The 25,881-nt window shown below is 33.1% G+C and overlaps 3 protein-coding genes across 3 annotated transcripts; 1 reads left to right on the forward strand and 2 right to left on the reverse strand.

Annotated features, from left to right (window-relative positions):
* Window positions 1-1,818: 1,818 nt before the first annotated feature.
* On the reverse strand, window positions 1,819-3,756 carry LOC149898982 (juvenile hormone esterase-like). Its single transcript, XM_090114392.1, has 3 exons — window positions 3,554-3,756; window positions 2,185-3,428; window positions 1,819-2,063 (listed from the first exon to the last, which is right to left on the reverse strand). The coding sequence occupies exons 1-3, from the start codon at window positions 3,737-3,739 to the stop codon at window positions 1,880-1,882; spliced, it is 1,614 nt and encodes a 537-aa protein (XP_089970518.1). The 5' UTR covers window positions 3,740-3,756; the 3' UTR covers window positions 1,819-1,879.
* Window positions 3,757-10,005: 6,249 nt separating this feature from the next.
* On the reverse strand, window positions 10,006-12,031 carry LOC149898983 (uncharacterized). Its single transcript, XM_090114496.1, has 3 exons — window positions 11,831-12,031; window positions 10,390-11,651; window positions 10,006-10,277 (listed from the first exon to the last, which is right to left on the reverse strand). The coding sequence occupies exons 1-3, from the start codon at window positions 12,011-12,013 to the stop codon at window positions 10,091-10,093; spliced, it is 1,632 nt and encodes a 543-aa protein (XP_089970622.1). The 5' UTR covers window positions 12,014-12,031; the 3' UTR covers window positions 10,006-10,090.
* An 11,244-nt stretch (window positions 12,032-23,275) lies between these two features.
* LOC149898984 (uncharacterized) lies at window positions 23,276-25,644 on the forward strand. The gene is made up of 3 exons (XM_090114346.1): window positions 23,276-23,457; window positions 23,938-25,199; window positions 25,361-25,644. Exons 1-3 carry the CDS (start codon window positions 23,278-23,280, stop codon window positions 25,641-25,643), a joined length of 1,725 nt encoding a protein of 574 aa, XP_089970472.1. The 5' UTR covers window positions 23,276-23,277; the 3' UTR covers window position 25,644.
* Window positions 25,645-25,881: the final 237 nt, after the last annotated feature.

The raw sequence follows: 25,881 nt of genomic DNA on the forward strand, positions 1-25,881 counted from the left end.
TATAGGCTCATCTCATAGGTGACGGCGGATATTATGAAGACTTTGAATTAAAAGTTTGAATATTTTTTTTTATTTATACGTATTCTTAAAAGTAAGATAATAATATAATATTAATATAATTCTATAATGGGTACGTTTTCCTCTTTTTTATATACCATGTCCAAAAAAAATATATATTAATTTTTTCCACTTTGTCATTGTTATAATTAATGTAAAACTACTGTCACATTAATTGTCTTATTATTGGTATTCCTTTTTATTGGCGTATTGTTTAGTTAAAGTTAATTATAAATATTGTAATACAAATAGCTGTTAGGAATCTATGTATGTAAAAAATAAATAAATAAATAAATAAGATGACTACAATCTGCCCTGTTTACCTGGAAGAGATCACTTCTAAGTGATAAGGCTGCCGAATACACTAAATTGCTTCTTGATTTTATTTTTGTATATAATAATCCTAATTATCCTAATAATAATTTATATAAAAGCTATCAAAATTCGAGATTTGATAGCTTATATATTATTACTAGAGGTCCGCCCCGGCTTCGCCCGTGGTACATATTTTGCAATAAAAGGTAGCCTATGTCCTTTCTCGGGTATCAAAATATCTCCATACCAAATTTCATGCAAATTGGTTCAGTAGTTTAGGCGTGATTGAGTAACAGACAGACAGACAAAGTTACTTTCGCATTTATAATATTAAGTATGGATTAAAAATGAATCAACACGTATGCTGAGAAGCTGTACTCTTGTCTCTTTGCACTGAAAGAAGGTTGTATTATTTATTATCATTTAAATGTGAATGAAACAAACATAATAAAGATATTAAATAATCAGTCATATTATCGATCAAGAGCGTGCGAATGGTAAAGATGAGATCTAATCAGAAAAGTTAAATAATCTAATCGGATATACAAATAATTAATTAGATTTAATCTTCTCCCTTCTGTTACTAAAAAACAATCACAGTCACGGACAGAAAAACGTGTAGTGAACCTTTAATTACTCATGAATTCCTGAAAATGTTTGTAAGTTCAGGCTGCTGAAAGTTCTATAGAATGTATTTAATTTTTTAATAAAAGGAAAAGAGGCCTGACTTGTTCTTTTCATTATTCCTCTCTTCAATCTTTCTTTATTTTTATGACACCTTTTAATTTCTAAAGGCGTAATGTCGTTTATAGACTTAGTAATACTAATATATATATATTATATATAGGCCAAAATTCTTTCGCCTAATGGTAAGGTGTGCTACCATTACAAATAGCCACATTATATTTGAATTGTAAGTGTTGCAGTCTACAAAAGTTTATGAAATAAATATAGATTTTGCTTCTGCCATTGCTAGTTCGAACTACTTGACATACATTTTCAATACAACAAAAATAGGTAGGGAAAATCCTGCACTATTAATACAGCACAGGACATATTATCTAATGCCCCCTACGATTTCCCTAAGATAAGCATAGTAATTTATTATCGCTCATTTATCCTTATCAGATCGTCATCTCCATGCATACGACGTCACATTTCATATCATAACCTATCTTGCCAAAATTAATCAAAGTTGATAATTACTCCGGCTGTTGATTTCAATCAGGAATTCAGTTCAAGGATTTAGTTTTAAGTCGAACTTTGATATTTTTATTGACACCTTGCTGAAAATTAACTCATCCAGAATAAATTCACAATTAATTTTACAATATAATATTTGTTTAAAACAATTTCTAAATAGCAATACTATGTACTAAATATAAAAATATACTATTGTGATTCCCCAAAACCATTTCATCTTTACTCACTTTAGCAAAATAATAAAAGCTCAATTATTATCAGTTTCTTTATTTCTATTGAGCATTCTTTCTTTTTTATACAAAACCTATTCGGCGTCATTGTCAGGAGCGATTGGGTTTAAATAATATTTGTCATAAATATCTTCCCAGAAGAGCGATCTGTGCTGAAGCCTCTCCAAAGTTATCGTTTGATTCAAAGACATCAGTTTAATATCATTTAATTTTGCTGCTGGCCACTCTAAAGAACTCGATTCCTCTGGTACGGGTGCCCTGATAACAGAAATTGATTTAAATGATTAATAAAATCAGATAAGGACGAAAGTAATCTGAAAAAGATTGAAAATCTCTAATTAATAAAAAGCATTTAAAGTCCATAATAATAGTTACTTACTCAGTAGTAATAAAATTGTACCACATTTCACGCATGATGCTTTTCATATTTCTTAACTCAGAAGAAATTTTTGTTTCATCATTAGTATCAAGAATTACTCCTGTCTGTGCACTATGAAAGGCTGCCTGTTTATTTATATGTGGAATTACTGGTGATTCTTCTGCTATAAACGAATATTCATACAAGTGAATATTTTCGTGTCCAGCCTCTAATTGCAATTTAATAGCTCGTAACATTGGATAAACGTACATTGTATCTGTGAAGTAGTCGATGAATAGTAAAATATTTTCATTAGTAATAACTTCTTCGTCGCCAAAATAATAAGACTTTACTCTTTGTATTACGTTAAATTTTTCTTCTTCAGTAGGAAATTGTAAGTCATGAGGTAAGAAATCTGCTAAATTCTTTATTAACGAATCTTTCCAATCATCAAATACACCTAGTCGAAATGTACCCTCAAATTCAGTATAGCCGTACAATGTTGGAATTTTACGGAAATCTCCTCTTTTAAGCCTGTCAAAAGGACTTTCCTTCAGAAAAATTTCTTGACCAACATCTTTTTCAATGCAAGGTGAAAACAGAAAATCAATCAATTTTGTCGTTTCTATTGATGTTAACAAATCGTAAGATGCATTTAAGTAAAACTGCTCTAAACTTTTTATATCATAAGAACCTCTATAATTTAAGAGTTTGGCAAAAGTTTTTGCATTTTCTATTGGATCTACTTGAACAGTTGAGGCACCCAATGTAATGCCACTATCTGCAATCATGGCTTTAAATAACCCTTCAGTTACATCAGAAACAGCTAGAAGGTCCACTGCTCTGCCACCAGCACTATTTCCGTATACAGTGACATCATCTGGATTGCCTCCAAAATAAGCAATATTTTCCTGTACCCAACGTAGGTACGCTATTTGATCTTTGATACCAGCATTCCCTGGCGCTTTCTCCGTACCGAGGCATAAGAATCCATGTGCTCCCAATCGGTAATTAAACACAGCAAAAATAATGTCTTTGCTTTGTACTAGATTCCGAGGTGAAGCATTATCAGCGAATCCATTTTGAAAAGCTCCCCCATGAACGAACACCAGAACTGGTAAATTAGTTTTGTTAGTGTCTGGTACATATAAATTGGAAATGAGACAATTTTCTCGGACTTTTGCATTAATGCTACTTTGTGGACATATTATATTTTTCTCTACGGCTTCAAAAGTCTCCTCCCACCTGGGAGCTGGTAAAGGAGCCTGAAATATAAATTGTTTTTATTTGAATTTAAAATAACTTAAAAAAAACTTCGTTAATGTTGAATAGTGTATAGTGACTATACATAAGAATCATAAGACGCCAGATTTTTTTTATTCGTTCCTACCTTGAAACGGTCATCTCCTGTGGGAGCTGTAGCATATGGGATACCGTGGAATTCAAATATATCCCATCCTGGTGGCTTGTAACCCTTTACAGGACCTTGATTAATGTTCACAGTCCATGAGGCATCAGAGTCGGCAAAACTTTGGGCATGTAATACCAAGGATATAAATAAAAAACCAATAAACATTGTCAGTTTCTTCACCTGAAACTAAGATAAAATTTGAACATCCATTCATATATTTATGAATTATTATAAAGTTAAATATCAATACAAAGAAATTGAAATGAAAGCAAGTACCAATGTTCAGCTACCTGGATGTAAATATACAATGATATTACTAACATTTAAAATTGTATATATCAAGGGAAATCTCGATAAGATTAAAATTATTTTTTCATGATACGATCAGCTCATAGGTATACAAGATCAATCACAATAAAATGTTATTGATAATGATAATGCATTAATTCAATTTTAATTTCCTACGATAAATTGTTTTTAATAAACTGAGATGACTTTCGGACTGGTTGTTGTCTTTAGGAATATACTTTATATCTCCTGTACATTTTTTTTTTTATGTAAGCTCCAACAAAAGAGCAGGCGTCTCACTTTCTGGAAGTTCGTCGCCGCCCATGAGCGTTCGCATTGTCGGAGACTTTACGAACGTTTTGCTGGCCTTTCAGATATGTACATTGTACATAATAATATGTACATTTGGAATTTTGGTCACTGCATTGGTCTTTTGCGTTCTCCTTAAACTAAATATAAGCGAAATTTTGTCATTGTTATCTATTTAATTATTAAATCCAAACGAACTGTTCAAAACCAAACTGTTCTTCAGATTATATTACGGACTACGGTGCATTTAGACCAAACGAACCTATGTTCGTTGCTCTTGCTCTAGCTCTATAGCTAGAGCAAGAGCAAGAGCATTCATTCGTGATCTTTTAGTGTAAACGAGAAATCGTATTCAGTGTCGTTCAGTATTAGAACATTGCATAAAATCTTTTTGAAAGCACTAAGAACAAAGAAAGAATACTCTACGCCTCTTTACACTACAAGGATTTAACATAGTAGTGAGTGAGCATTCGCTATTTGATCTAAATGCACCTGTATATTCTGTGCCTCCAGTGAATAAGGGAGTAAGACGAGTTATTCCCTTTGGTTTTTATTGCACCATTGGTTTCAGCTCGTCAAAATACACAACATATCAAAAGGTCATATCTCTAGCTGCGTCCTAACCCATTTTTTCGAATGACCCAAACGGCATAAGTAGGGTGTGATTAACGGTATAAGTTACCTTATCCATCATTTTAGACAATCGCAAAGGAACTATTCGTCTCGAGTCAAAAGTACCCACGAACACAAAGACGTATGTGTAGTTATACTTTTTGAATAAAGACTTAATTCATTTTGTTCCATCAGTCCTAACACTATTTTAGTATAAACGCATTTGTGTCATTTTTCTAACATGAGCATAAAGGAACAACTCTTTTAGTGTCATTGGTTCAAGTGACGACATGAGACAGTTTGGCATTAATGCCGTGTTGCTATTGGTCTATTTGAATACTGCACGGAAACAACACACACTATTCCTTATTATTTTTAAATCGTTTTTTCAATAAATCTGCAACAACAAATCTTTATATTTTTTAAAAAATGTATTTATCAGTTAACTTGGGATACTAATATATTTCTATGGAAATTAACTATTTTTTGCAATAGATATTAAAAATACAGTTAACACATAATGATATTAAACTCTTTGTTTGTATAAATACAGAACGATAATTGAATCATCTAAAAAAAGCCAACAAAAATGTTAAACTTATATTTTCTTCTTATAATTGGGTAAGTTTTTAAAAAATAACTCGTTTTTAATCTTTTTTTAAAAAAAAATATGTAACTACAATAATCAAGACAATAATATAAAAGTAATAAAAGTATTTATATAGCGTTTTAGCCACTGTGCTTTGGTAATTTGCCTTTTTTATAGGAAAAAATCCGCAATATCGATACTTCTTTGGTCCTGCATTTTCGTAAACATTTTATGGATACTCTGGTACCACATATTTTGAAAAAATTGGGCTATTGTCACGTAGAGTCTCTTCAAAGTGTGTGCCACAAGTCGTATTTGCACCCAAGGCACGTTCAAATCTGTGCTTAATTTTTTTCATAAAATCTTTGCGGCTCATTGTATTTTCTTTATTCATCTACATTATTTTGATATTATATGATATAGAAATTGTTAAAATTCTATATCATGCCGTAAAATATCGCCACTGACCAAGTATAACTTTTCCTGTATTAATTGAACATACAGGAATATGGTTTTCGGGCTTCTCTTATCTCTTTATAGTGCTTGTATCCTCAATGTATACCACCATGACATTGTGGCGTTGCCACTTTTATTATCTGTGGCGTTCCGAAACGGAACGCACTTGATCGAATTTTAAATTGATTCGACGATTAATTTTCACTAGGACAATAGTTAATACGCAAAACGAAATACTCAGTTGATACGTATTTAATACCAATACTCAATGATTGTCTCCTGCTAACCTGTACAGACTAGACTCATTGTGGTGACTGGTGAAACATTGTATAGCATTAACAACATAGTACTGTATTATTGAAAGATCGATTAAAGGTTTATTTTACAATCTACGACTTTCATTATACATGGCTTATAACAAAACCCCATAACATATTCGGTTTTACTCCGGACAACATCCCAATCCCCTTGCTTGAAGTCCAAATCCAGCGGAGGACAATAATCGTCATTTACTAAAATTGAAGGCTTTCGTCCTAGTATAAAAGTTGTCTGGATCCCATTTTATACTCAATCTATAGTATAATACTATAGATATCATGTGAAACGTGACTTTGAAAAAAATTATTCAAATAAATCACAAAATAAAAATTTGAAACAATCTTAAAAGTTTCGAAAAACCCAATTATACGTCAAAATGACGCACAACATCCTCTTTACAACCAAATGGCGGAATTTACCGGGATGAGCCAACTATGTGCTGCTAGGTCTCGACGGCTAATAAGTTGGTTCTGGATTTTGCAGCGATTCGATGGTAAATATAGAAGAGTTCATACGTCAAATTTACGTAGATTGGACTTCTAGGGTTAAATGCATAAATACCTAAATGTTGTTTTGTTTTTATTATCTAATAACGATAAAAAAAACCCGTTGATTTCATTCGTTTTTCAAGCTACGTGCATAGTTTTTCCACTAAAATGCCTCAATTGAGTCATAAAGTACACAAATTTCAAGCATAATAAGTCACATCATTTCTATAAAACCAAAACTGGCAATAATATAAGTCGTGTTGTGCGAATATGAACATAGTGCATAAGGGCATAAGTCGTTATATTGCAAAGAGTAAAAAAAAATTATGTGAATACATTGAGTTATTCCATGAAGTACTCGTTCATAAGGCAACAACTACAAAAAAACACGAAAAAAGTATATTTATGGGGTTGTTACAATATGTGTTCATATGTAAAACTATAGTCTAACATCATATCTTACCCATACAAGCTTAAAATTTTGAATTAATAAAGATTTAGTATTGATATATAGTTTTTTGTCTCTCCTGAAAAGTGCTGTTTTTGAGTTATTCCCTTATTCACTGGAGGCACAGTATTCAAAGTTAATTTTAATATGCCTTTATTTTTCCAGTTAAGTATATCACGTAATATTGTACACTATTGACGAAATTTTATACTTTGTGTAAATGTATGAATGTCTTATAAAACTTACATTAGTTTATATAAAGATCACGGAATGTTTGCACTCAATTACAAAACTATACAGATCTGATATAATGTCTATAAATGTTTATATGAAAATAAATTCTTCATAATATTACGTAAACACTACAACTTGTGTTGAATGTACCTACTTATGATACAGTTATCATTGTAAAAGGGAGTTGGTATCATCATGATCATCACATTGTCATTGATAATTTTATCGGAATGCGTACACTTGTATCTTCTATCTTGCCTAATCTTTAAATTATTCTGCTACTTTCTCGCCCCGGGTATACCTTTTTATAAGTTTACTAGCGGTCCGCCCCGGCTTCGTCCGTGGTACCTATATGTTTAAACTATCTCTCAAGTTGGATCGAACTGCACATGGTGTGCGAATTTTATTTTAATCGGTTAAGTGGTTTAGGAGTCCATTGAGGACAAACATTGTGACACAAGATTTATATATTAAGTTTATAAAATTAAATGTCCATCGACAAAATATAATTGATGGACAACGAAAAATTACGCATGTTATCTACTCATAATAAAATAAATCAATATTAATATTTAAACTGCAGGTTTAATTTTACTAAGCAAGATTTTAGTATATTAACACTTGCTCTAGGAGTATTTAAAAGTTTCTTCTAAAAATATGAGAAAATCTCGTCATAATATTCGCTATGATTAATTTCTATTTGTCTGTCTTAATATTTTTAAGCTATTGCATAGCTTCTATCGCGGGCCTTGAGCGCGGGGACCGAATCCAGAAATTTAGTAACGAAAAACCACACGCTCCCCACTCCGACGGGCGCGTAGCGCGTAGGACGTGTAGCTTGAAGGCATAGCATGCAATAGCTTTACCGCGGCAGTCCCCGAGTGCCACACGTCTTTTTATTAGAACTTAGAAGACCGAAACGCGATGAATTTTATATTATATTCGCGGTCTGACCCGGCTTCGCCCGTTGTACATATTTACGTATTCTCGTACTTCAAGGAATATAATAAAAAAAAGAATTATCGAAATCGGTCCACCCGTTCACGCGTGATGTCGTGACAACGCGAAACGGGTTTCATTTTTATATATATTATAGATATTCAAAATTTGCTATTTTGTTGTATTCATTGCATAATTTCAAATTGTTATTGTCTTGTTAAAAGAATGTAGGTACCTAATTACTTATCATGATTAAATCTAATAAATGGCTTACACTCACATCAGATATTAATAAGATAGTAAAAGGATGGTAAAAGTAATCAATATCAGGCCCGAATTGATTCTTGTTGAGGCCCTAAGGATTATTGGGGCCAAAAATAGAGGCCCCAAAATAACTGACGTTCTCAATTTGTCTCGTAACTTATCTTTCTAAGTTCCCAGCACTACAACAAAATTATGTGATTTGACAACGCTACACTTGTTTTAGGGCCGATTTTTCAATCCTTGGTTAAAACTTATTCGTCGAATAATGTATAAAACTACCATTTTAAAAACGTATTCTATAATTGCCCGTATTTGACAGTTTACGTGACATTTTAATAGTATCGTGTAATACTTTATTGGACGGATAAGTTTTACCCAAGCATTGAAAAATCGGCCCTAAGTGAAACTTCTTTAGGCGCGTTGAGAGTAAAATTTCAAGGTTGCGTCATCGCAATGCCGTCACGTCATGGAGTAAGGCGGCGATTTTGATATCTTGCCAAAGAAGTTGCACTTATGCCACGTGTGCTTGGTACACACTCTCCTTTTTATAAAAAATAAATCTGTGAATACCTCACACAGATATTATTTTAATATTTTATTTAGTATCAACAACCCGTTCTACTTGAAAAGCCTTGTAGCATAACATTCTGTTACATTTATTTAAAAACAATCCTTAAAATCTCCTAACAAAATATAGCCGGAACACCTAAAATTAAACATTATTGAGACTATACATATCAATACAGTTCTGACGGAGAAAGAAAAAAAGACAAGACATTCGTTGATTACATATCAGTTTTAACATCAATATAATTATTTATCATAATACTAGTGGTCCGCCCCGGCTTCGCCCGTGGTACATATTTCGCATTAAAACCTACCCTATGTCCTTTCTCGGGTATCAAAATATCTCCATACCAAATTTCATGAAAATTGGTTCAGTAGTTTAGGCGTGATTGAGTAACAGACAGACAGACAGAGTTACTTTCGCATTTATAATATTAGTATGGATTTTGATATGGAAATAAAAACAATGAAAATCCGGCTTGAGGTACGGAAAAAACCTTTTCCACAGAATCTTTTTCACCATTCCATAGAATCTTTTCAAACGCACTTAGAGCAACGAAAGGATGCTTGATGGCTGTTTACAGTTACTAAAATAATTTAACATTGATATAATATTATGAGCATTCGCTCGTTTGATGTTAATGCACCATTACTCAAACACGCCAGAGCAGATGGAGGATTTCAATTCATTTTTAATATCTTTGTTACGTGTTGGGCAGTGGGCATATCCGATGCATTCAAAGAGGCATTCACATAAGGTGTTCAAATCTACGAATTTTAATTTTTGAGTAAAAATGCTCATCGGATGGAAAAAAGAAATAACCATTTCTATTATTTTATGTATAGATTAGCTAGTCAGTAATTATTATTCATTAGACGCATTATGGGTAATAATTAAAACTTCATTATATTGCTCAGAAAATTATACGTTTATTATAAACCTCAGTTTAACAAACATTATTTTGTTGGTGTTATACGTTCGGGGTTTCGTTTACTCATCAAAATCATTCTTCGCAATCTGTAGTGGGTGGAATTGGGTCTTTATAGTATTGGTCATAAATGTCTTCCCAAAAGAGAGCCCTGTGTTCGAGGGACTTCAGCTCTATCGTCTGGTTGAACGACATCAGTTTGATATCATCTAACTGTGCTGCTGGCCAATCTTGGGCAACCGATCCTTCCAGGGTAGGTTCTCTGTAATAAGAAAAAATTACATTAATGACTTGGTATAAAACAAATTTTAGATATACAAAGAGATGCAGCAGGACAATTATTCATAAAGTCCTGCAAGTTTTATTTTACTTACCCAGTTGTTATAAAATTGTACCACATATTACGCATTATGGTTTTCATATTTTTAAGCTCAGTCGAAATAGTCGTTTCATTCTTATTGTCTAAAATGACAAACGACTGAACAGTGTGGAAGGCTCCTCGTTTGTTTATATATGGGAACACAGATGATTCCTTGGTTGTGTATGAATATTGGTACAAGTAAAGATTTTCATGTCCAGCTGCTAAGTGCAATTTTATAGCCCTTAGCATTGGATAGACGTACATGGTGTCTGTGAAGTAGTTGATGTACAGTAAAATATTTTCGTTACTTATAACTTCTTTGTCTCCGAAGTAATAGTCCTTGACTTTTTGGAGAACATCTGATCGTTCCTCATCAGTGGGAAAATCTAAGTCAAGAGGTAAGAAATCTGTTAAGTTTTTGATTAAAATATTTTTCCATTGTTCAAATACTCTCAATCTGAAAGAACCTTCGAATTCACAGAAACTATACATGGATGGAACTTGACGATAATTTCCACTTTTCAACATTTGATACGGACTTTCTGAAAGGAACATTTCTTGGCCAATATCTTGTTCAATGCATGGCGAAAAGAAGAAATCGACTAATCTAGCTGTATCTATAGAAACCAAGAAATCGTAAGTTGCGTTCGTATAAAATTCTTCCAAGCTACTAATGTCATAAGAGCCAGTATAATTTAACAATTTTGCAAAAGATTTTGCGCTTCTTATTGGATCGACTTGAACGGTTGATGGACCTAATGTTATACCACTATCAGCAACCATCTTGATAAATAATCCTTCTGTCATTTCAGAAATGGATAGAAGATCGACTGATCTGGCACCAGCACTGCTGCCGTAAATGGTGACATCAGCTGGATTGCCTCCGAAATATTCAATATTCTCCTGCACCCAACGTAGAAGTGCCACTTGATCTTTCATACCAGCATTACCGGGTGCAGTTTCTGTGCCGAGGCACAAGAAACCATGTACTCCAACTCGGTAATTAAAGGTAACAACAATAATTTCCTTGCTCTGTACTACATTTCTCGCTGAAAATATATCGGAAAATCCATACTGATAGGCTCCCCCGTGAACATATACAACAACTGGTAGACTCGTTTTGTCGGTGTCTGGCACATATAAATTAGCAATTAGGCAATTTTCACGAACTTTCGGATCAACTACGCCTTTCAACGAATTGCCATTTTGTGGACATATTACATTCGTCTCTACAGCTTCAAATGTGTCTGTCCATGTAGGGGCTTCTAAAGGCGCCTAAAAAGAAATATTTTTTAACAATAATGAATAAGCAATTTTTTTGAAATATTTAAGTAAGTCAGTTTTTTTAATAGCATTTAAGTTTATGATTGTAGGACCACGTATATTACAATATTGTAAATCATTCTTATTTCTTTTGGCAGGAGGAGTCAAAACATCTTTTAAATTGTTGGTACCTTGAAACGATCTTTTCCTGTAGGAGCTGTAGCATATGGGATACCGTGGAATTCAAATAAATCCCATCCTGATAACTTATAGCCCTTTACAGGACCCTGGTTAATGTTCACAATAAGTGATGAATCTTCAGCATAAATTTGGCCTACTACGGCAATTACTGTAAACAGGAAGAGATTTTTCATCGCGGGTGTCTTGACCTGAAACTGAATAAAAGTTTTAACATGGATCTGCCTTAATAATGTTGCTATTAAAATATTTATATAGAGGTATTAAAGGTACTAATTACAAATTGATATTAATTTATAGTTTTGTATCAAACTTAAAAAGCGTTAATTACCATGTAATTAACGAATTACTTAATTAAATCAAGACACTGAAATTCATAAGAATTTTGTTTATTTAACTAGCTGACACCCTTATCACTTATAAGGGACAGATTACGACGGTCCGATTCTCCGATTATTGGTCATCCATAAGTTGAATTTAAACAATTATTAAACTAAGACAAGTAAAAAGAAGACTTACCTGTAGGGGAAATGAAAACCTTTTGATATTATTTTCAGCTGAAACAGATTATTTTATAGTATTTTTCTCACCTTGAAAATATGCATGCATCATTCAGAAATAAAGGAGATGTAATTATATGAATTTAAAATAGCCAAAAAAACATTTGTGCACATATAAGATAGACCGGAACAATTCGTAAGTATATTTGTTTAGATATAAGTAGCTGGTGCCTGCGACTTTGTTCGCGTGTATTTTTACTCAGTCCCGTTAAATTAACAGAGACCTTGCCACAAAGGTAAGTTTAAAGAAAAAATGACTACTTTTTAAAGTTAAATTTGATATAATTAAGATTGTGTATAAATTGTAGTCTGGAGAGGCTGTAACATAGATTATCATGTGAAAGCTTAGTTACTTTTCAGAATTTACTAAAATGTGAAAAAAATTGAATCTAAGATTTTTTAACCCCAACTGAAAATGCTCATTGAACTGATTACTTTTGACTGCTTTTGATTAGACGTTATTCCTATTTTATAAACTACTAGCGGTTCGCCCCGGCTTCGCCCGTGGTACATATTTCGCAATAAAAGGTAGCCTATGTTCTTTCTCAGGGTCTAAAGATGGTCTGTGCCAAATTTCATCAAAATCGGTCCAGTAGTTTATGCGTGAAAACCATACATACATACATAATTACATAATTACAAACCTATAAATAATATTATAAAGAGGAAACTTTATAATATTATTATATATTGTATTTAGATGGGCCTTTAGACGAGTTAAGATCACAAGTTCTAGTTACAAAACTTAATTACCTATGGCTATATTAATTGAAAATGTTGTATTAAAACTTAAAAAAATATGTTAGTTATATTACCTATACTTTATGTTGCCTGTTTCGTTATTCCCCCCCCCCCCCCCCTCCCCTTCATTATTTTTTCATTTTGTATTCAATGACAGACACACTACCTATATAACTCAATATCATAAAATATTCAATTTTAAAACAAAAATCCTAAATAGGATATAAATTATGAAAAATTATTTTAAGATATTTTATGTTTTATTTAATTTTCTGAAGAGTTTGTTTGTTTGAACGCACTAATCTGGGGAACTATTCCGATTCCGATTTGAAAAATTCTTTCAGTGTTAGATAGCCCATGTATCGAAGAAGGCTATTAGGCTATAATATAGCCTAAGAGCCACGGAACCGAATCTTAATTTACATGCCAAATATGGCAAATGTCTTGTTATAAATGTACCTGCTGATTAAATACACGTGTTTACACAAATTCTTTATTAATATGATAATTATTATAGTTCACCTGCGACGAAGGAGGTGTGGCTCAGTCTCATTACATCACATTCTGAAGTAGACAGAGTAAGAGAACACAGAAACACAGTTAATCACAGGATTAAGCACCATCAGGAGTTTTATTATTTTTCGACCAAAGACAAAAAAGTAAGAGCTGATTTCGTTAGTGGACAGCATAATGTGGTTGTATATTTGCTACCTATTTCTACCTATTTATTCAGGGGATTTGCAATTTTAACATCCATCTATTTAATAAAGGTTTATTTTAATACAAAATTTTATGATATAGAAAAATATCCTGTAATAAATAAATATGTTTAAAAAATACGTCCGTTGTATATCTCTAATTTATTAACATTTTCGCTTATAACTTTTTTATTTATAGTTCTACGACAAAAATTTACTGGACAAAAGTTGTAGAGAATTTAGTTTTCAACAAATAATGTTTATAAATTTTTTTATCAGATAAATAGTTTAAGAGATATATCGTAAAAACCATATCAACCGCTATTTTCAAGATGGCGGCCGTGGGACAAGGGTGGCAACCCCACAAACTTGGTTTTAGCTTCACACTGACCCCCCCTACATATCTATACATATAATAAAATCGTAGGAAAGTCAAAACTGTACATTGAATATTTTTTTAAAAGAATACATAATCCATGATCTATAATCGATATAGAAGCCAAAAATATAGTTTTTAGAATTTTTGTCTGTTTGTCTGTTTGTCTGTTTGTCTGTTTGTCTGTATGTTTGTCCGAGCTAATCTCGAAAAGTACTGCATAGATTGACTTCAAATTTTGCATGAATATTACTAACAGGTCATGTGAGGTTTTTTTAAACATATTATCATGCTATCACCTCCGGGGGAGGAGCTGTGAACCTTTACTTTTCTTACGTATTCCGTGTACTACGACAGCGTACAATCTAAAGACTCATGTTTAAATGTTGTTTTTGAGTAAGCCATGCTATTATCTAGCTTTACACTATAAAAACTACGTCATTTACGTAATTTGGGCAGAGAAACTGTTTAATGAATCTTAGTACTATAAAGACAAATTTGATTCAGCGCCATCTATGAGATTTCGTAAAAATCAAATCAATTTACATGTTAACACTACTGAACACAATGTTAAAAATTAATAATTTAAATATAATTATGTTATTTATTTATTTAACTCTTTAACCCATAATAAATCTTCCCTTCCCTATAAGGTGCGCTTATATAATTCGTGTGAATATACTACATTTTTAAAAGTGAGGGTAGATGTATATTATTTTAAGTCAAACTAGACACCATTACAGTTAATCTAAAATTGATTGTGTTCATTGGTTACATTTTTAAAAATCTTCGTGTTTTAATAATTCGATCACGAGGCGGGACTCTAATACAAAAAGGTTAGTTCGTTGATAATTATTATTCCTTCATCATTTACATGTTGTTAGTAAAAATATACTTTGACTGTTAATACTTTTGTTCAGTATTTATCTGTATGATTATTGCTTGGTAATTAATATATTTTCATGTCGTATACCTAATTATAAACATAAGTGTGATGTGAAACTAGCTGGATTTATTTTTACACACTCACAGTCTTATATTTTGTGTTAATGTTAAAATAGTATTAATAGTGTAAATCATAATATTTTTTCAACGTTAAAAATATTTCCTTTTTTCTGATGGTGTTGCCATCGAATTAAACCGCGCTGTCGTTTCGTTCACAAAAAGTCATGTTATTAGGACCGAATATGTAGCCGCCTCAACTTACGGAAACGAGAGTAACCTGCGTTGTCTGTTAGTTATTATATAGTCGAATTTAACGTTACATGGAAATTGGAATCTAAATATATGTATACCTACTTAAATTAAATCTGTAGAGGTCAATTCTGCACATGAACTATATTTCCTAAATAACTATCACGAGGTGATTAGAGATCGACATCGACGTCAAAAATGTTTGTCCGTCTGTCTGTCTGTATAACCGTTATAGAAACAAAAACTACTCGACGGATTTAAACGAAACTTGGTACAATTATTTTTCATATTCGTGAGCAGAGCAGCAACTCCATTTTTAAGCTTTAGTCGCGTGTGCGTTCTTAATGCGTGTATCTTAATGGTTAAAGCTACACAGAAATCAAGTATGAAAGAAATGTTCTCCATATTATATAAAAAATATCTCCCGACATCATAAATGTCTATCTTTTATGGTTGAGCTTAGGAGTTCAAAGCTTTCTGATTATATTTGTCTACTAGCTGTCCCCGCGACTTCGTTCGCGTGGAATAGTGACTATGGGACCTATGACCATGGGCTCAGGGTGGGGCAACAATAAAAAATCATTTTTATTTTCATGCTCCCACTCCCGCGCCCACTCGCACTCCCACGCCATATGCCACGTTCAGTCCCAATCCCACGCCCACGCCCACTCCCCTTCACAATTAGTACCTACCAGATCAAAGCCAGGGTAAGCGCCCCACCCAGCCCCACCGTGGCTACGCCCATGCTGAATTACTACTTAACATACAATTATTGAGTAAATACGTACAACCATACTGTACTGTTGTACTACCATAAATAATTAAAAGAATTGTTATTAAAATTTCTTACTAAACTGAGCTAAAAAACTTACGTACCAAATTATTAAAGAAAATCAAGAAATGAAATGCCTAACCTATACCAAATAGTTACTACATATTGTAATTAAAAATTATGATTAGTATATAATATCGAAAATAAAAAAAGTAATGCCTAACTAATTCTACGTAAAATTTCTTTTAAATTATGTCATATTATTTTTTAGGAACCAGGGGGGGGGGAGAGGAGCAAATTCTATTTCCTTCCTTTCTTAAACGGGTGTTTTTAATAATCTATGGTGTAGCCAGTAGCCACTGATCAGCTTAATCGATACTCAGTTTTTATCAAATCCAGAAACAAATCCAAATTAGATCTTTCCTGTCTCGCGCACGTAACTAAAGGCTGAAGAGAGAGAGAGCACGTAACTAAACCGTTTAGACGAAGAAAAGTGTATAGAAAAAGGAATAAATAATTTCATACACTTCCCGACGATCTTTAAAAATAAATTATAACTTTCATTTTTTTCATTCCCACTTTTACCCCTATGTAGGTATAATAAGTGGATGAACCAATTTTGATACACTTTATCTAAGAACCAGCGTCGGAAAATATTCTGCCTAACAAAAAAAAACGCATCTAATTCGGTTTACCTGTTAGCCAGCTACGGTGCCATAGACAGACACACACACACACACAGAAATACATAGCGGTCAAACACATAACACCAGTCTTTTTGCGTCGGGGGTTAAAAATATAATACGACATAATTTAAAGGACATTTTATGTGGAAAATTTACCTATACACCAGGGTAGATAATTTTTGAAACAAAAAAAAATCGCAGTAGGATGAAACCCATTAGAAAAGGATATGATAAAAATGTAAGGAAAAATAAATTACGGTCAATCGGAGTTCGGGAAGTGGGAGGGGGGGAGCTTTTAAGAGAAAAAAATGGTTTCTCTCGATTTCTCGATAATAATAACACCTGCTAATTTTTTTCTACATATTTTAATTGTACAGACATCACTTTTCCACAATTTTATTATATGTATTGATGATGATGATTGAGATTATAACACTCTTAGTCCGTTTTAATTTTTATTCACCCGCATCAGTGCCACCTAAAAAATCTTTATATATCGAAATTCGAGCAAAGTTAAGAAAATGAGAAATAAGAGTTCTCAAGGATCGTTAGAGATAAGAGGCTTACTATTGACCGAAAACAACATGTGTTATGCCGAACCTGAAACCGCTTCACAACGAGAATTGCGGCTTACAGCTGACCGCGAACGGCATGTACTATCCTGTGAGACCGAAACCTTCACTGAGGGTATATATAACGTCTCACAGCTGATCGCAAATGGCATATTGTACTATCCCGTGAGACCGAAACCCTCACTGAGAGGGAATTACGTCTCACAGCTGATCACGATCGTCATATTTTATCTCGAGAATTCTGAAACTTTTACTCAATATGAAGACCGTTTGACAAATAATAGGGTGCACCATAATATTATTCGATCTCTCGAAGATGAACATGAGCATAAGCAATGACTAGAGTAGGGACGCGAATATTACCATTATTTGAGACAAGAACGATTAATAAGTTTGTTTAATGAAAGATTAAGAATTGAAACTATTGGTCTCTTTAAACGGACGAATAGCGAGAGGCCCGTCTTATTGCAGACAGATTTCGACATACTTAGTCTTAATGACTTAGAGGTAAACATAGAAGATCAATCTACAAATTCGGTGGTGTGGTCCGACAAAATAATATAAAAGTGGGTTTGCTTATAACCTCACAATTGATTACAGATCATCTTCTGTATAGGCGATATTAACGTAGTATGTTCTTTTTGTAATGCTTTAAAGTGGAGTAAGGAGTCGGCTTTCGTTTGAAGATACGCCGGAACCTTTGAAATCACTACTTTTAAGTTTTAGAGGAACATGTGCAATCTAAACAGTTCTTAGACAATATTAGCTCTTATAGTATTGCGTTTTAAATGATCCTTTGGTGCTCAACAATTATCAGATGCTCCTTTCATTCTTACTTTTAAGATACAAGGTCAAGTTTATCATTTGATAGGATCCCTTTTGCCTGAAGGCCAACCTAAGTTTCTTTAAATATATTTTGTATTCGACTACGACGAATAATCGAATACAAGAAATCAATATTTCTCGAATTTAAAACTGAACTCATTTCACAATTTTAGAACATGTTAATTCATCAGGTTAATCCGTATATATGCGTTTTAAATCGACATTAGAAGCTTTTCCTCAAGATGGTGATATTAATATAAAATTGGTATAAATTCCGATAGACGGAAGTCTATCAGCACTCAGGAATTCCCTGAGCGTGTTATAACGCCCAGGCCGCAGTATTACAATTTTTCCTACAGTAGGGCGACGAATGTATTTTCGCATAGCAACGGAGGGGAACTCGTGGGGGGTAAAGTGACGCGGGCCACGTACCACAAACATGTTTAGTTTGTGGTACCGAGCGCGAAAGAAAGTCATCGTGTTTTTAGTAAAGTTACTATGTAAACTAACGTAATTTATTACTTAGGTACATATTCTATAATGGTGCGCTCAAACTGTTAATCTACATTTAATTTAGATTATTATTTTAATTACTAAGAAATGTAGAATTTAAATCACATTCATTCATGTTTTCCTCAGATATTCGATGTCTATGATTTTCGATGATTTTAAGATTTTCTTATCAGAGTATTCAATTTTAATGTAGTTAAATTTTATAAGAGACAATTAAGAACATTCAAAAATAAAGTGTCACGTATTTTTTTTAAACGACGAATGACGAAAAACGACCGAATCGCGGACGAAGTCGCGGGCAACAGCTAGTCAGATAAATAAAATTGCGTCCTCTAAAAAACGCAAGATTAGGCCTAAAAAATGTAACATTTCAATGGAGTATTTCAGTTTTTACTCACGCGGCTTATCGTAATCGTATTAATATAATCGTCAATCAAGCGTCAATTGTTAACCGACCTCAACAACGGAAAAGTAAAAAATAAAAAAAGATTTGATATTATTCATTACTACATATTATTTAAATGTGCTATTCGTTGTTTTTAATGTAGTTATTTTTATACTTGATCATCTTTGGTGATCAGTTCAGATATTCTATTGACTGTTATTAATTATTATCATACACTATTACAGACGATCCCTACAAATAGGTATTATAAATGCGAAATTTTGTAAGGATGGTTGGATGTTTGCTATTGCTATTCTTTCACGGGAATACCTACTATTAAAGGGATATTGATGGTAGGTACTTTTCTCTGATATATCAGAGCTATAGCTTATCTTCCAGAAAAAACATGAGCTAAATAAATTTTTGCTTTATTTACGGACAAGCGGTCCGCCCCGGCTTTGCCCGTGGTAGGTACATATTTCGCAATAAAAGGTAGCCTATGTTCTTTCTCAGGATCTAAAAGATTGTCTGTGCCAAATTTCATCAAAATCGGTCCAGTAGTTTATGCGTGAAAACCATACATACATACATAATTAATTAATTACGAACCTTTCTTCTTTATAATATTATTATTATAGTATTGATTGACCTAGAGATGAACCCGGCATGGCTAGTTTAATAATGAAAAAGGCGGGAAAAGCGGATACGTTTTATAATGACTGGGTTAATTTTACATGTTCTGGTTATTTTAGAAAAATATACATTATATAGAATATGTTACATTTAACTGAGGTATTCTTCGATTATACCTACTTATAATTTGGATATATTATGGGAATTTTAAAAAATACTTTAGAGATCCTGTTTCCAGTGAATAAAAACTGTCAGCTTGGAGACCACTTCAATATTGATCATTATTTTTGTATATATATATATTAATATACTAGATTTCCGCCCGCGGCTTCGCCCGCGTTTTCAAAGGAAAACGCGCATAGTTCCTGTTCCCGTGGGATTTCCAGGATAAAACCTATCCTATGTGTTAATTCAAGTTACCCTCTATATGTGTGCTAAATTTCATTGTAATCGATTCAGAAGTTTTTACGTGAAAGAGTAACAAACATCCATACATCCATAAGTACATCCATACAAACTTTCCTTAAGATAAAGAACGATTTTAATTAATCACAGAGTTTATAAAAATACTCTTAGGGTGCATATCCAAGAATAATGTGCGAGGGAAATGTCTAGCTGTGTTGTGAAAGTGTGCGAGGAATTATAGGTGGCTAAACACCCTTATAATATTATGAAAGAGCGCATTTCTCGGAACAAATCCACGCCAAATACACACCAAATATAACGACATCACTCAATGCCAAATCCGGAAATCAATAATCTCTTAAGACATGATGAAACATATATCTTTATAATATATTTTCTTTACTTTCATTTGATAATAGGTACTACGTTTATGACTTTTTCCATAAGAAATCGTAGATGATAGTAAAAATATAAATTGTCAAATTTGTGGAAATACCCCTAGTTATGTACCTCTATAATATTGCGAAATGTATAAGGCGCGGGTCAAACACAAGCGGTGCGGGCGCGGGCGTGCCATAAGCGCGCCTCTTCAATCTGTTTTGCACCACATCCTTCTTATACATTTTGTATGAAAGAATTTTGGACAGGCGTCGAGGCGGCACGCCACCGTTGCGCCGCGGGCGTACCGCAGGCGTACCGCAGGCGCGATTCCCCAAATAGAGGTCAATTCACGGTCATACACAATCAAAAACAAATCGGGCGGAGACGGTAGCCTGTCAGTCAAAAAACTCAAAAATCCGTCAGTCGTCTTTAAATATTGGTGGTGACTGCACGTGTTCTCTCTGTGTGGAATTATATAGAGCTGCTAATACATACCCTTCTTCGTGTAGTTTTTAAAGGTGAATTGAATTAATCGATGAAATGATTTACACAGGTGATGGCAGTAGGGAAAGTGAAAATGAAGAAGAGCATAATGAAAGTTCCCATGTATCTACAATGTCAGAAATAAAGATAATCCTGATTTTGATTGTGTTTTTTATTTATTTGTAATTGTAATAATATTGTGGAATGATCAGTACTGTAAATACTTTTGAACTGAGATTTTAATGATAAGATTTATATGGTTTAAATGTAAACCTGTGTTTGAAAACCATATTTTATCTATACTAATATTATAAAGAGGAAAGGTTTGTATGTATGTATGGTTTTCACGCATAAACTACTGGACCGATTTTGATGACATTTGGCACAGATAATCTTTAGACCCTGAGAAAGAACATAGGCTACCTTTTATTGCGAAATATGTACCACGGGCGAAGCCGGGGCGGACCGCTAGTACAATATAAATTTTGTGTTATTTTAACCTTCTTTTCTTCCATCATTACACCAGTACTACTTTAAAATTACTTTAAAAGTACTATAAAATTTTCCAAGTAAATTCCAACATTTCCAACAAAGATATATTTGCAATCGTGGGGTTATCCTCGCTATTTACTTACAAGGAATTATCAAAACAAAATCGTTACTTTCAAATTAATGTTAAACTCTTTTAGCACAAAAAACATAATTTTACTAAATTATGCATGAAGAAAATGCATTTAACCACTCTATATAAATATCATTTTCGGACGCCAACAGCGCGCCCAATGCGCGCCGGCAGGCGCGCCGGCAGCGCGCCCGAGGCGCGCCGGCAGGCGCGCCCGCGGTGCGCCCGATGCGCGCCGCGCCGCTTGTATATGTCCCGCGCCTAAGAACTCTTATTTAGGCAGGTTATTTATTTATCTTGAAACTAGACGATCCATTAAAGAAAGCTTATGTAATCTGCACGATCTATCATAGAAACTACATGTGAGATATTAAAACTTAAGCCAAGACACAGAATACATAATAGTAGCTAAACGCTACAGAACGGACACTCTCCGCCTCCCGCCAAAATTAAACACTTACCTCACCCCGCACGATCAGTCTTAAAAATGGTCCACATTTTTCTACAGGGACGATACGCAACGATGATTGACAACATTAATCAAATTGACTTAAAGTAATTTTATTATTTTGGATTTGTGATTATCGTTTTTCGTAGAAAATGGTGCTGTTTACGGATGTATTTCATCAGAAAAACGCGATATTTTTTTTACGCTAGTCAAAAATGTGCCAACCATAAAGCGTTAACACCAAGTTAACACACACATTTGCAGTCTCTAGAGTGTGACTGTCAAAACGATAATTTTGTATGGAGTGTCCGGGGTGTGGCCAAGATAAAATGCCAAATTATTCTGCTAAAATTATAACGATAAAAGTTTGTAAGAATGGATGGAAGTATATGTTACTATAATCACACAAGTTAATATCTTTCTAACCTTTTGTTTATATCTTGTATTTACTTAGATTATATGAGTCATATCTGATTGAAGAAACGAAAGTTATATTAAAATAATTATATTTATTTAAATTATTGCTCACCAAACTTCACACAAGTAGGCAGTTAACAGTTTTATAAGTTTTTTCCTTGACTATACTAATATTATAAAGCAAAAAGTTTGTATGTTTGAACACGCTAATTTTAGGAAGTACTAGTCCGATTTGAAAAATTATTTCGGTGTTAGTTAGCCCTTTTATAGAGGAAGTGTGGAGTAAGGCTATATTATTTCATTACGCTAAAATTATCAGGAGCGGAGCAATGCGGGTAAAACCGCGGTCAACCGTGCAACATAAATAATTTCAAAGGTAGAGCCCGTGCAAATGCTTTGTCCACTAAAGGGATAAGGGATAAGGAAAGGATTGACGTTGGTAATAAAGACACTGGGAAGGATGAGGAATAGAAACATGTCTATTCAATTCAAACAAACAAACAATCAAAACTTTCCTATTTATAATATTAGAGTAGATGACATAGATACATAGAGATAATTCACTGACCTACGCACTAGCAATGCCTTGAAATTCATGAGTTGTTGATAGTCATAAGCAAAGCAGTTTAATTTTAATGAATTATTTTATCTTATCTGAACAGTCATTTACTCATTCTCTTTAAAATAAATATATGTCTTGGCATCTGCGAGAAAAGTTATTGCAAGACAATGTTTAAAGTAGGAGCACTGTTTTGCACGGTATTAATTTTAGGAGTGAAAAGTGAAAATTTTAAGATAGTGAATACCGCGCAAGGACCAGTGAAAGGTTATAAATCAGATATTGAAAATGTGTACAGCTTCTTCTCTATTCCGTACGCCGCTGTGCCCACTGGATTAGATCGGTTTAAGGTAAGGTTGTTATTATTTCTTTCTAGCATAGTTAGGTTCTACCAGTAGAGTATTTGTAAATGCAAGTAGACGGTCCGGTGGATGATAAATATATATAATATATCAACTAAGCTATCTACGAATATTTATAATGTATAATCCCGGACATATCTAAATTGTATATTATTATTATGGTTAATTTGTAATCTGTGTATTGGGAAATTGAAATGTATGTGACAATATGAATGTAATTTAAGTATAATATTTTATATTGTATTGCAGTACCTGCATATATTTCTAATATTATGTAAAATGTATTAGTATGCAATAAATTATTTGATTTGATTTGAAATAAAAATCTATAAAAGTCTCCATGTATCATACAGTAAAGTCAATTAAATTTAGTTGTTCTAATCAGAAAGTAACACAATAATACATATATCCGTATACTAAAGATTCAAACAGGAATAATTGTTATATTGCAATTTTAATTATTTGCAGTCTCCGTTACCACCACCAACATGGACTGAACCTTTTGAAGCTATTGAAAAGGATATTATTTGTCCACAATCAGGTCATAAAATAGACACTGGCGATGTATATCGAGAACAATGTCTTGTTGCTAGTGTCTTTACGCCTAATACAACAGCTAGGAATTTACCTGTTCTGGTATACGTTCATGGAGGAGGATTTTTTATAGGACATGGTAACGAATATACACCGCAACATTTGGTCAAAAGTGGTAAAATAATAGCTGTCACTTTTAACTATCGTCTTGGACCTCCAGGCTTCCTATGTCTAGGCACAGAAGCTATACCCGGTAATGCTGGAATGAAAGATCAGGTTGCGTTACTCAGATGGGTAAACAAGAATATTGTTAATTTTGGAGGAAATCCTAATGACGTTACTATAGCAGGATACAGCGCTGGAGCGGTTTCTGTAGATTTGCTTATGCTGTCTAAAATGGCTCAAGGCCTATTTAATAAAGTAATACCAGAGAGTGGTGCGAATACTCTAGATGCTGTTTTCCAAATTCATCCACTCGAATACGCTAAATTATACGCAAGAAACTTAAAGTTTGAAAATGTTGATGATATTAGAGCGTTAGAACAATTTTATTTGACTGAATCTTTGGATAAATTGACTTCTATTGATGTTTTAAATGGAATGGACAATGTTAAAATATTATCTCCGTGTATTGAGCGAGATGTCGGTCAGGATGAAAGGTTCTTAGAAGATAGTCCTGTGAACATACTCACTAGTGGAAATTATAATATGTACCCAATTTTGTACGGCTTTTCTGAAATGGAAGGCCTTTTCCGAATTGGCAATTTTGAAAAAATTAAAAATATGATGAACGATAACTTTGCTTTCTTTTTACCGAATGATTTACATTTTGCTACTGAGAAAGAAAAAGAACATGTCGTGCAAATGATTAAAAAGTTTTACTTTGGTGATGACCCTGTGGGTGCAAATAATATTTTGAAGTATATTGACTATTTTACGGATACTATGTTTGCTTATCATATATTACGAACTGTTCAGCTACAGGTCAGAGCTGGTAATGATAAAGTGTATCTGTATGAATATGTTTTCGTCGATAATGATGTAGATATTATTCCATATACAAAGAAACGTGGAGCTACTCATTGTGCTCAAACAATGGCAGTACTGGATTCCCTCAATGAATATAATATAACTCAAGAATACAAGACAACGAAAAAGTATATGCGAGATATATGGTTGAATTTTATACTTAAAGGGTAAGTACTTTTAATGTAAATAATATAGGTACTTATAAATTAATCACTTTGTAACCCGTGATAAGTATAAAATAAGTTTCTTATTGTTAATTTACTTTTTGTTTCATATTAAGGTTCGTGTTTTAAATTAATTGTTTCTTAATTGTAAATATATATTTCAGAGAACCAGTTCCCAGCGGATCACCATTTCCTTCTTGGTCACCAGTGACTACAGTAGACAACTTATCATACATGCTTCTCAATAACACCATAGAGTATAGAGATAAACTCTTATATGAGAGAGCACAATTCTGGAAAAAAATCTATGATAAATACTATCAGCATCCTTCAGCACCAAATCCTGAAATCAACAATTTTGCTATTAGAAATGATGGATCGTCTGTTTTATATATTTTGATGACATCATTTTTATTGCACTGCTCTTTACAAAAGATACTTACTTAATATTATAATGTATAAGTTAGTGTAAGTTTTGGAGTAAATCTTATATATAAAAATGAATCGCAAAATGTGTTGGGAAGCGCATAACTCGAGAACGGCTGAACCGATTTCGATAATTCTTTTTTTATTATATTCCTTGAAGTACGAGGATGGTTTTTATGTAGAGAAAACGTAAATATGTACCACGGGCGAAGCCGGGGCGGAACGCTAGTTTAATATAAAATAAGAATATCATTACACA

The sequence above is a fragment of the Colias eurytheme genome, chromosome 21 (assembly GCF_061535395.1).
Source record: "Colias eurytheme isolate Ceu_HAF_F1 chromosome 21, ilColEury1 Martin Lab GWU primary, whole genome shotgun sequence".
Taxonomy (NCBI): domain Eukaryota; kingdom Metazoa; phylum Arthropoda; class Insecta; order Lepidoptera; family Pieridae; genus Colias; species Colias eurytheme.